This window comes from Chaetura pelagica, unplaced genomic scaffold, assembly GCF_000747805.2.
Source record: "Chaetura pelagica isolate M959 unplaced genomic scaffold, ChaPel_1.0 scaffold271, whole genome shotgun sequence".
Taxonomy (NCBI): domain Eukaryota; kingdom Metazoa; phylum Chordata; class Aves; order Apodiformes; family Apodidae; genus Chaetura; species Chaetura pelagica.
The window spans coordinates 1,465,822-1,478,982 of NW_009952106.1; the positions used below are offsets into that span (position 1 = coordinate 1,465,822).

A 13,161-nucleotide genomic window follows, 5' to 3' on the forward strand; every position below is an offset into this window, starting at 1 on the left:
GGGCGGTCCCCGCGCGCGGGGCGCGGTCAGAGCCCAGAGCTGCCAGCGCTGGCCGAGCCGTCCTGTGCTGCGTCCGCAGCTCGGGCGCCGGGGGACCGGGCTGCGCTCTCTGAGCTTGTCGCAGAGCCCACAGCACAGAGGCCTGAAAGGTCACCCAGTTCCAACCCCCACCCGCGCTAGACCGGGCTGCTCAAAGCTCCATCCAGGCTGGCATTGAACACTCCCAAGGAGGAAGCATCCTGTGCAACCTGTGCCAGCGCCTCACCACCCTCACACTAGATCACTTCTTCCCCATGTCTAACCAACATCTCCCCTCCTCCAAGTTAAAGCCACTCCCCCACATCCTACTGCTGCAAGCCCTTGTTAAAACCCCACCCCGGCTCCCCTGTAGCCCCTTCGTGTACTTCACGTCTCCCGGAGCCTTCTCTTCTCCAGGCTGAACGACCCCAACTCCCTGAGCCTCTCTCCACAGGTCCTCCAGCCCTCTGATCACCTTCCTGCCCCTCCTCTGGACTTGTTCCAACAGGTCCGTGTCCTTCTTGTCCTGGGGGCTCCAGAACTGGATGTGGTGTTCCAGGTGTAAAGGTATGTGTCTAAACAGGTTATGTTGCAGCAAAAGGGACCAGCACGAGTGAACAGAACAGAACATGGACTATTTGAAGTGTATCTCTGGGAAAAACAAACAATCACAGCTGGATTAATAAATTGCCTGTTACATATTCTGCAAAACTGGATTGACAGGCTCACCAAGCACTAACGTGGTAGATTACATGTGCAAGAGAAAAGTGATTGTCAGCTGATCTCTTGGAACCCGCAGATCTGCAGGAGTTACTCACCACTTCCATGGTCCCCTTCTGCAATCCATTAGTGGTCCTCCACAGCTATCCCTACTGATGCTGATAAACAACATACTGCTCTGGAAGTGTTTATCACACTCCCTAACAGAGCAGCAAGCCTGTATCAAGCCTGCTGTGTACTGGTGTGAGCAGCACAGAGGTATCACTGGGTAAATCCTGGGTGCCTGACTGGAAGCACTGGATGCTGTGCCAAGACAGTGAACATGAGTTCAGGGCATAACATTCCCAGGGGACATTTCAGATGTAGTAGAAGGAAGGATCCAGACTTCAGACCAAAGAAAGGCATAGTATTAGAAATAAGGGCATCTCTTCCAGCAGCTCACTAGTTCTCCTGACACTTCTGTGTGTCATTACCAGCTCTGTACCTGACAGCAGTTTTACTGAGGCCCATGGCGACCTGGGAGGAGAGGTCTGTTTTTTGTTAGAGAAATACTGCTGTAAGTTAAGAGTGCTATCCCTTCACCTCTCTGATTGGACCTTTACACACCAAGCACCTACCAGTAACCATGGAAATCGTTTGGTACCACTGCTCTTGTTCTTCATATTCCCATGAAAAGAGGACACACTCAGAAATCACCCCAAAGAACAACTCTGTACTAGGAGGAGCATTACCCTTCTTTGCAATATGCATTAACACCAACGTAGCAAAATAGATGTATTTAGTCAAATGAAACAGGCAAAAAAAGCACAGCAATAACAGAGGTACACAGTAGAGGAATTTGCACTCCTAGGTAACCAAAGTATTTTCCTCCTACTCCTGTGCATCAGGAACAACTCTTCTAATGTCAGCCTATTTCACAAGCCTTTTGTGGAACCTTATTCTCTCAGACACCCTAGAGAGGGCATATTCACAGAAGAAACTTTCAAGAGCACATACAGAAAACGGAAAGAGGAAAACTCAAGATGCAATGACTCCTTCACAACCTTACACTAAGACTTTAAATAAGTTGTGCAGCCCACAAATTAGACCTGTCTCCCGTTTTTAAGTGCTACACATTCACTCTGTCAGCACACACAGTTTCCTTAGAACAGCAGCATCGTTCACACACCTTTTTAAGGGCATCTTTCTTGAGTGGAACAAGGCAAGAGGTACGACTGTAACTACAAAATTACTATTAGGAAAGCCACAGGCCTGAAGAGTTGAGCTGTCTTCTCTCAATTCCTGAATACATAGGTCTTTCAAAGAACTTTGTAACAGTCACAGTGCTTACAGCAATCAAAACATGAAGCAAACAAAGTCATTAAAATGAGATAGTTTGTGTTTTCTCAAAAAAATCTAAGACAACTAGGAGAAAGATATTCCTCTCAGTGGTTGCACCAAGGAAGACAAATCCATTTCTGCATTAACATTTTGCTTCTTACACAAAATAAACATAGAAACAAGGAAGTACATACAAATGGCTAAAGAAATATTAGAGATGAGAAAGGCTTCCCCCATCCTCTTCTCACAGTGTAAGAAAGTCCTTTCCATGTAACAGCTAAGTCAAAAGCATATGCCACTGAAAATGGAAATTCTCAAATTCATTACAAGATGAGGCAAGACTTGCTCAGTCTCTTAGGGATGAGTGATTTGCTGCGAAGGTAGTACAGCCCACGGCTGAATGTTTTGTAAACAATAACACTAAATGCTTCCCTCTGTACCTTTTGGTTGCCTACAGATACTGCTTTCCTACCCTGCCAACAGGATATTTCATTAATTCAGATAGCAGCACTTCTGAAGAGGCAGAGGTTCCTCTCTGCTGCTGACAAGAACTATTATGAGTTTCTGAAGTCATTGCTAGTAACTTCTGGATGTGCTGCTTCCCAGTTCTGAAAGTCTTTATGCAAAAGCCCGAAGAAGGAACAAACTAAATACACTACATAAAAAGAGCATTAGCTAACGAATTCTGGAAGGATTTAATCTTCTCCATTCTTATCTAACAGAAAATGAGAAACATCAGCAGAGCAAATCGATGGCCAAAAGCTCAGCTTCACTGCCTTTAAGCACTTAAAGCTGACAGGGTCCATAACCCATGCTTTGTTACCTTTACTGCCAGGGGCCTGGGATGACTCCAGCTGACACCTGAAATTCAAGAGGAAAACACAAGGAGTCTCTTCCTCCTGACACACCTCTCCTGCCTGCTGGTGAGGACAGTCAAGTTCTCAAATAGCTTGAGCCATTCCCTCTGTTGCTTGAAATAAGAGAAGCTAATGCACACATTTAAACATGTCATTCTCTAAGGGAAGGGCAGTGATCCATACTACTACATGACACTGAGCAGGTCATGAGTGGTCATGGAAGCCTAGCTTGAATGTCAATCATTTAGTGTAAGGGCAATTTTTTGTCTCACAATCCCAGTTTTGGTTTAGAGATCAAGTTTCTGTACATTCACTTAAAAAATAAAGTCCTTCTTCCAAATGCTGTTGCTTCTTAGCTCCAGCATCTTCACAGTACACCTCTCCTTCCAGATGTCCAGTCCATTCATCCAGCAGCAGTCAACCAAACACCATTAGGGTGGTTCTGGGAAGCACACAGGCAAACGAGTTGACAATAACAGTGTTTAGATAATGTAGTAGCTTTCACGGTAGTAAGAATCCTCTTCAGGGTCTTCACTGTCACAACTGCTCAACAACAAGATGGAGTAAGCAGAAGAAATGACACTGCTGTCACTGTCCGTGGCTGGGTTCACCAACACATTCCGTTTCTCTGCATTCAAAACACATAGATACCAAAGTTAGCAGTGACCACTGCACCCACAAATGCTGCTAAATTACTAGTTCTCTTTGAAACTTGTAGCCTCTGACTGTCAGTTCACAATAGGTTTTTCACTCTGCAGGGCGCAGGTCTTTTCAGTTTTCAGCAAGAATCAACAGGCTTTTTTCATTTTCTAAGTCTCCATTATACCTTTTCTTGTCAAGATAGCACAGATGAGAAGGTGACATTCTCCAACCCTTCACTGGCACACAACTGGCACTAGAAGTGGCTAACTACCACAGTGACTTGCCAGGTAAGACAGAGGGAAGGAACAGTATGTGGTGAAAAGCCATCAAACAGGGTGTTCAGGGCACTCACTGATGGCCCCACCAAAACCTCCAGCCATTTAGGAGCACAAACGGTCCTATTGGTGCCCATTATACTACAAGTCTTGGAAAAGCTTCTTGGGAAGCTCTGATTGAGCTTGTCAAATGCCACCTGCATCATTATTCCTCTTTCAGAAAATTCCTTCTTAGGAATTAGTGTTTAACTAGACATATTGTTATCTTCATCAACATGTTTCCATCCAGGAATAAAAAGACTGCACAAAAAAAGAAACAATTCCTCAAGTGTGTCATGGTGAAGCTAAATGATTTCCTACTAATCATCATTTTATTTACTCAGAGCATCTATCACATGTGAAGAAGTTAGGCTATGATCTCATTTCCTTTTTGCTCAAACCAGGAAGACCGCTGTCTTCCCACATGGAGATGAAGTGGGCTCCAACAAAACACCACTTCATCTACTCCCCATCAATTCTCTGATGAGACTCTTCAATAGCTCTTTGGTGCACACTGCATTACACCAGAGCAACATCACTTCTGCAGAGGTGAAAGTGATGCAAAAAAACAAACTGGGCAGCCTCTGAGCAGTGTAGCACTTCCTGAGGGAATCAGACTGAGCTGGTTAAATAAGGGGCAAATTCAGGTCTGAATTCATACCACTTAGCCATGTCATCCTGTGTCACCATGGAGAATCTGAAATGTTTCAAAAGCACTTTTCTTTAGGTAAGAGGCTTGACACATTGCAAAATGAAGGATCATGCACTCACCTCTACAAGGGGGAAACAAGACAACTACTTAATGGAACACAGCAATAGAAATTTAAGGGGGAGCAGAAAAAGGCTTCTAAATTTCAGCACCTAGATACGAAGGTCAAGTGCTCTAGAAACAAGTTTGGAAGAGGGAAGCATTATAGAAATACTCCACACTGGTGTTTCACTTAAAGCTGCTGCTGTCATGCACAATCTTTTAGATACCTCTAGACAAGAAGTTATGCATTTAAGCCATAGTGGCTTTAATTCCACAAAAACTGCGATGGCAGAGCAACTGCCAGTTCAGCCATAGTTTTACATGACACACCAATGTTCTCTTCAGAGATGTCCTACACAAATCTAGCACATAGAAGAGAATTCAGAGCTTTTCATCAGGCACTGCTCTGCTGAGTTTTCATTATGATGTAGTCAATAGTTTAATCAAAAGGTCTCTGGTAAATTTTTCAAGGCTCATTCTATGTAGGTTTGCTTTTTAGTGATCTCTTTGAAACAGCCAAAGCTTTAGTACAGTTCAGTTGTCCCACTCGACTGTGCATTTCCTACAGAAGGCTTTCTCCAAACTCTTTTATTAATTTTCTTTTACTGTGCAGTAAAGCTAATTACACAACATACCTTAAAATTGGTTTTCCAGTGTTTCTCCTGCATTCCCTGAGCATCTCCTTGGTATATAGGTGCCACAGAAATTGTACAAAATAGAAGGAATGAGAGATTGTGCTTAACATGCCACATCCACCCACCTCTCACCTTTCCGCTCTCTGATAAGGGTCAGGCGATGCCTTTTCGTTTCCATGTCCAGTTTTTCTACCATCCTGTCAATGCAGTTATCTAGGACCAGAGAGCGTGTCTTTGATTTGATCTCCTGCCTGCAGATAGGGCACTCCACTTTACGTTTTGTCCACTCGTTGATACAGTAGGAGCAGAAGCTGTGTGCACAGTTCAGAGTGACTGCCTGTGGAATTTGAGGGAAGGATACTTGTCAGAGCATGCTCATGTGTGCTTCTTGTTGAGAAAAAAAAATGCTCAGGTCAGAAAAGCATCAGATGAAGACCATAAGAGAAAGAGGAGGAGAAGCACAAAGCCCCTTTTCTTTAGCCTTTGTCTGGGTTGCAAACAAAATCTCTCCCATGCCAGAGTGCAGACAAGTTTTACAAGCTGGTTAAGGGATTCACTGTAGATCGTACAGTGAAACTCAGACAAAAATCATTAATTCTATTGTAAGTTTCTGAAAACTGAAAAGGGTAAACTATGGGAAAACTCAGATACTGCAGAATAGCATCATAAATTACTGAGAAACCAGAAATGAAAAATTAATCTCGGTCTTAATATATAACATATATTAAGAATAATATTATATATTATTATATATATAACATATATATATAATGACTATATATAATATAGTCATTATAACACAAGGCTTCCTGTAGTAGAAAGGAATGGAATGAAACTGAAGTTCTAGCAAAACGAGAACAGAAATAAGTCTACATTTCAGGCATAGCCTATTACTTCTAGAATCAAAAACAGCAGGGGCTGACCTGAACAATATGAGTGGTTCAGGACTCAACTGAACACTGCACCTCCCGTCCTTTACTAACCTTTTCCTATATCTGAACCTGAAGCTTTCCAATCCTAGTCAGCCTTTGCAAGGTCCATTATAATGTGATTCTTCCTCAAGCAGGCTGTCAGCAGCAGCTCAGAACACCGGTTCAAAAACACCCAAAACTGCTGCAAGCCTATACACATTTTAGGATTAACCACTCCTCTCCATGCAGGTAGAGACATTAAAGCTGCATTTGCTGCCCAGGAGAATAGTCAGGGCACACAGAATGAACTTCTGGACCAACCCACGCCCACAACTCCCTGTGGGTCTGCTGGGGCTGTTAAACTACAGTAGCAAAGAAATAAGCTTGAGTTTTGCTTTAATAGAACTAGGGAATTGCTCAAGTCTCTTTACTGGCAAACCCATACCAGTTTAAACATACCTCAATAAAGTGCTCAGAACAGATTGTGCACTGCAACTCATTCTCCAACACGTCATTCATCTGATTCAACACCTCTTCTTTCTGGGCTCTCACTTTTTCCTTCTCCTCCTAGTGGAAAAGTACAAATGGCCACATATCAACCGAGAACAAGGTTTTACTCATTATAATATTGTCAGGAAGTGCTTGTGCAGGGGAAGACAGTACAAGTAGAAAATCATACCATTGCAAGTCTCCATGTACAATGTGCCTATTGTACATGCAGACCTGTAACCTCTCTACTCCTTGTAGTCACAGCAGTACTTAGAATATTGTCACTCATTGGAGAGAACTTACAAGTAAGAACAGCAGCCATTACCTTGGTACCTGCTGTATTGTCTTAAAATAACCGAGAAAGGTTAGGGGTGGATCTGCTGGAAAGCAGTTCTGAGGAGAAGAATCTGCCAGTCCTGGTAGACAGTAAATTCTCCATGAGCCAGCAATGTGCCCTTGCCACCAAGAAGGCCAGTGGAATCCTGGGGTGCATAGGGAAAAGTGTGGCCGGCAGGTCAAGAGAGGTCATTCTCCCCCTCTACTCTGTCCTGGTGAGGCCACAATTAGAATACTGTGTCCAGTTCTGGGCTCCCCAGGTCAAGAGAGACAGGGAGCTACTGGAGAAAGCCCAGCAGAGGGCAACAAGGATTGGGGGATTGGAGCATCTCGCTTATGAAGAAAGGCTGAGAGAGCTGGGACTCTTTAGCCTGGAGAAGAGAAGGCTGAGGGGAGACCTTATTAAGGCCTATGAGTATCTAAAGGGTGGGTGCAGGGAGGATGGAGCCAGACTCTTTTCAGTAGTGCCCAGTGACAGGACAAGGGGCAACAGGCACAAGCTGGAACATAGGAAGTGCCATTTAAATACGAGAAGAAACTTCTTTACTATGGGGGTGACAAAGCGCTGGAACAAGCTGCCCAGGGAGGTTGTGGAGACCCCTTCTCCAGAGATATTCAAAACCCTCCTGGGTGCAGTCCTGAGAGAAGAGCTCTAGGCAATTCTGCTTTAGTGAGGGAGTGGGACTAGACAATCTCTAAAGGTCCCTTCCAACTCTGACAACTCTGTAATTCTGTTAATTCTTCCAAATGAAGCTATACTTGAAATAGCAAGAGTTGCAAAAACAATAAAAAAATAAAATAAAAAGACCTACCATAAAGCAAACAGCCAGAGGTGGATAATGTGATAGCTTCCAGGAGCAAGACAGAGGAAAGGATCTCTTAAATTATTTTCTACTTACTATCTTGTGTCAAAGGCAGGAAGCAGTGTGGCTTACCTCATTCATTATTCCAATTCCATGCTGTTTCAGTCCTACACTTTCTTGTAGGACTGCTGGAACACTGCACGCTCTAACTGAAAACAAAGTACCTGACATTTCAAATACACCATATCTTCCTGCACAACACACAGTTCAGGTACCCTGGGATTCATGACTGAGAACATCCAGTAATGACCATTCAACACTAACTTAGGAAAAGGGGAAGTTGTATCCCCCCCCAATCCTGGAAACTGGAGTCAGATGCCACCTCAAAACACAGGAGTTTTTCCACTATGGGAGGCAAAGCACAGTCAAGACAAACATTCAACAATTCATTACCTCTGCTGCAGCATATCATGTTTCACTTATGAATAAAACTGAGAATCCAGTTATTCCTCACCTTGGTTTCTTCCAGCTCTTTATTCTTGGCTCGAATTATCTCCTCAAAATCTTTCTTACTACGGCTCAGTTCTTCCATCAAAGCACGATGCTGTAACAATACCATCCCAGAAATTATAAAGAGTGCCAGTAAAAGCTATCCTATTCAATATACATGGCCATAATAATGAGTTTCAGCATACTAGTTTCTCCTAATCTTCTAAAAGAGCAACACGTCTCTACAAGTTGGGATATTAAGGCAGTTTAGCCTGATCTTAAAATTGGAATGTGGAGCCAGTTATCTATGACCTTTCCAGTGCCAATGGCAGTTCTCATTCCCTTCCATGGATTAAGCTTTCATTCCAGTTAGGTTTTACTGTCAATATTTTCAGTACACCTGAGACATTTGAGTATCAAGGCGAAGTTGATTCATAGGATCAATGTGTCCAGGGTTACCTGAAGCTAGATTAGCCTTCCAAAGGAGAGGTCTTTATGGAAAAAGCCCAGTACATCCAAGTGTGTAGCAATCTCTTTCCAAGACATTCCTAACCAAGAGTGAATTTTTTTTCACCTGATTTAAACTGAAAAAAGACTTCCCCAAAACAGATAACCAGCACATGGACCTCACGAAAAAAAGACTACCAGCCTAAGCACAAAAATCAAACTAAAAATATACATAATTGCAGCTACTTAATGCTTTCAATCTGAGTGCACATTTGCACAGTATTTGCTGGCAAACAGTCACTCCCATGAAGCAAGGTATGCCACTTTCTGACAGAAATTTGATCTGTAGAGGAAAATCATCCAATTTGTACCCAAGGCAAAGTCCTCATCTTCTGCCAAGATGCCACAGCAGTAAAAGAATTTTGAAGATCTGAGTTACAACTGTTAGACCAAACTTAAGACTCAGAAATACTTGCCTCCTGCAGGACCTGGGCTAGCTGCTCCTTCAGATTCTCTTCCCCATGTTGGCCCTTTACTCCCTGGAGGGGAGGGGGGAAAAAAATAGACTTGAAGAACACAAGGGACATAAAATTACTTCTTTGCACAATCTCTTTAAAGGATTTGCTTAAAGAAATAACACTGGTTTTCAGCAAATTCTGAGATGTCCCATTCTAGTGTTACATATGTATTACAGAAAGTAGAGCTATAATTTACAATGAAGAGTTAAAATCAATATATAATTCACAGTTACATGTTTGAACACCTCCCCTTCATTCTAGCAATAAAGGCAACAGCATATAAGCAGAGGTCAGTAACAGCTTAAAGATGAGAAAAAGCTGCAACTCTGTCTTTGAGTACATTCAAAGAGGTCAGACGTACCTACAGCTCCAGCTGAACTTCCTCTTGTACCTAAGCACACAGCTCCAGACTTCCTGTACTTCTGATAAAGGTATCTTGCCTTTAGCAGCAGACTTCAAAGAAGTAACTGATAAATTATGAAACTCACTCCAAGATGAAGTCTTACTTCCTTTAAATGGGATTTTGAGCAAACCCAAAGAGAAAGATATCCATTTGTTATCTAAAAAAAGCTATCTACCAACATACATGTACTGCTTGAAGACACATATTGCAAGGAGGGTTTTTTAGAAAGTATGAAAAAATCTCAATCCCTCAAGGGACTAAGGCATACAATAATTCACTTGCTTGGAAAGAGAACAGATTTGCCATTCAAACTGGGTATTAATTCAGCCACATACTGAGAGAAATTTACACTTAAGACGAATAGTTTTCAATTTGTCCTCACTGTAACCACAGGAGATCAGGCAGATATTCTGGGTTTTTTAATTTAAAACCATGCTTTTTTACTAACTGAAATGCTTTACTATCTTGCTGTCATGAACCAGTTTGTAAAAAGAAATAATAAAAATGTAGCATTTATTTTGTGCCTTTTTCCTAATTCCTCATGCAGCCCAATCCCTTCTGTCTCTGCACTTTATTTTGGCACACATACCTGGAAGTTAAATACTTCACAATTTTAACAGGAGTAATTCACACAAATATTATTTGTGTTACTGGATGGTTCCAAAGTCTTACTTTGGATAAATGCCTTATATTAGGCATTCCATACACCTGGGCATGAAAAGACACAGGCTAAAAAGATTACCACCATTGTACCTCCAGCTTCTGCTGCTCTTTAGAGAACGTCCTCTCCAGCTCTTCCACCTGCTGCTGCTGATGCTCTTGTTCTGTGCAAAGCTGGCTCTGCAACTCCTGCAGCTCCTGCTCCATCGCCAGGATGTCCTTCTGCGCACACTTCCTGCGCTTCTGCTTCACATTCAGCACTGCTGTCTGCTTCTCCTGCACTTTGACCTTTAACTTCATTATATCTGCCAATGTCTTCTTCAGCATTTCCAACCCATTCCATGACTGTGCAAGACCAGAGCCTTTCTGGTCCTTACGGACGACAGACACTGCTTTCTCAGAGCACACAGGGCTATTAAGCACTGGATCACTGACCTCCTCCTCACTGGGTCCAGGAGGAGGCAGCTTGATATCCACGTTCTCTGTTAACTGTTTGGCCTCTTCAGCCCTACCTGATGATTTACCCAAAGGGTAATTGTCACAAGATACTCTGTCTCTTTTGGATCTGGAGTCTGAAGGGCCTTCTGATCCAGATGTCTCCAATTCCTCTGAATTAAACTTACGTTTCGTTCTTGAACTCCTAGCTTTTCCCAGGTCACTTCTTTGGGCTAAAAAGGGTCTGATTTTCTCCCATTCCTCTTTGATTACTTCATACTCATATTCAGCAGCCTCTCTGTTTTCCAAAGGCACTCCCAGTTGGATACGGTCTCCTTCAGCAATAGGATAGGCTTTGGAGGGATCCAGACGCTGTTTGTTAAGCCAGACTCCATTTAGACTCTGCAAACGAACAGAGAATCAGCAAAATTTAATATGCAGTTACAGAGTGCTCTGCAAGTTATTTCTGGCAACTGTAAACATATCCAGCCTCTTCGGTGTTGCAATCAGAACAAGTCACCTCTTGAAATAAACCTTGCAATATCCTATTTATTTGCTTAGTGTCCCATTTATTACAGTTCTTGCATTATATTATTTCTAATGTATTATTCCTGCATTATAGATTTTGTGTGCAGGCACTAAGAACAACATTAATATATGTGTTTGTGCAGATGGCAAAAAAATAATACTAAGGGGAAAAAAACTGCCCAAAAGCTTTAGAGGAAACAAGAACTAACCAAGAGAAAGAAAAGACTCCACAATAGATCATTGCCAAAAATACAGAATATCAGAGTAATTATTATTGACAATTCATGTCACCTGACATTCAAGAAGAAATTAGAGAAGAAAAAGGAGCATACCTCATACCACTTAAAGAAAAAAGAGACAGATCTCTATAAATACAGGGAGAAAATAAACACGAAGGAAAAAGTTCTTACAGAGATAACGTTTAAAGCAAAAAAAGGGGTTTTTTACTTAGACACTATCTCAAGAAACAATTTTGAAAACCAGCAAAACTGATCTGTGCTCAAGATGAACTGCAGAATCATTAACAACTGACACATTTCAAAGAGATTCAATAAAACAACTTGATGAAATGGTAGCAGCAGTAACACAGAGGAAGAGTTCATAGCTCATCTACCATAGATGCTTCCAGTCTTGCAAAAACTTTTTTTTTTCAAGTTTATACAAGTACTGAAACAGAGTTTTGTTAAACAGCAGTGCAATTTGAACAGTAGCCGTTCCATTTCTTCTAACTAATCTGTTCACCCAAACATCCTTCAAATCTGCACAACATATTGAACATATTTTTCTACCAGTGCTGTTTTAAGGCAAGTTACCAATTTTAGTTTTCAGCTTGAATGAAAATCTGGAGGGATCATGACATAAAAAACAGATTACTGGAGTCAAAGTGAAGCATAGCTGAGGACTCTGATGCCAACACTTAATTCTAATCAGGCTAGGAGGACTTTCAGAAGAAACTCCTTTGATCATAACACAAAGCATGTTTCTTCTAACAATAGATCCTAATTGTAGCTGCTTACAATTAAAGCAGTTGTGTCACTACAATAAGGACTATTAGTTTATCCTTTTATTGGCAGCTCAGGAACTTTATCTTTTGAATACTGACGTAGAATTTTTTGTTAAGACAGTGACACAAAACAGGTTCACAGACCTCAAATTGCCCTTGGCAAGACTACAATTGTCTTAAAAATGCTAAACAAAGAGACAAATCTACATAAAGCAGTAGAGTCAGCAACATAACTGCAGCACACTGAAGCTTCCTACTGGAAGTGCACAGCAGGAAAGAGACATGCCCATGAACCTTCTATCCCACTTGTACCATACTATATCACAGTCCATACAGGGCATTCTCTTTAGCAAACCACAGAGTACAAGGTTTTAATTAATCTCTGTACCTTGTTATCCTTGACAGTCCACTGCCCTTCTGCATTTTGCTGGAAAACACAGTGCTTACGAGAGATCATCAAAGGACAGGTTTTGGACAGCAGCTGGTATGTGAGATCTAATCCTCGGCCTATAGTTACCTAAAAAATAAAGTAGTTCAGTAACTGAAATCAGCAACATGGTAAATTCAGTTCATATGGTTTCAATTTAAGAACAGAAGACAACCAACCTAGACCGGCAACTATTCCCAAAGAGTTCAGTATAACATGATGATTATTATTATTATTATTTTGCATTTAAATTCAAAAGAATACAGAAAACAGAAGACTACGAAGTTCAAAGTACTGTCTTCTGTGACAGTGAGGAAAATTTGAATACTCTGTGGCAGGTTACAGTCTTGGTTTCATGGAAATCTTTGTCAGCAGCAAAGCTGCCGAAAGCCACTCTCAATCCACCTTCCTTCATCCCACCTTAGTCACCACCTAACACCTTTGCTTCAAACCAG

At 41.9% G+C, this 13,161-nt stretch overlaps 1 protein-coding gene across 1 annotated transcript; it reads right to left on the reverse strand.

The window, feature by feature from the left end:
* Positions 1–3,269: 3,269 nt before the first annotated feature.
* RNF8 (ring finger protein 8, E3 ubiquitin protein ligase) lies at positions 3,270–12,790 on the reverse strand. The gene is made up of 7 exons (XM_010006043.1): positions 12,668–12,790; positions 10,407–11,150; positions 9,209–9,271; positions 8,311–8,400; positions 6,628–6,735; positions 5,390–5,594; positions 3,270–3,543 (listed from the first exon to the last, which is right to left on the reverse strand). Exons 1-7 carry the CDS (start codon positions 12,734–12,736, stop codon positions 3,398–3,400), a joined length of 1,425 nt encoding a protein of 474 aa, XP_010004345.1. The 5' UTR covers positions 12,737–12,790; the 3' UTR covers positions 3,270–3,397.
* Between the last annotated feature and the right edge of the window lie 371 nt (positions 12,791–13,161).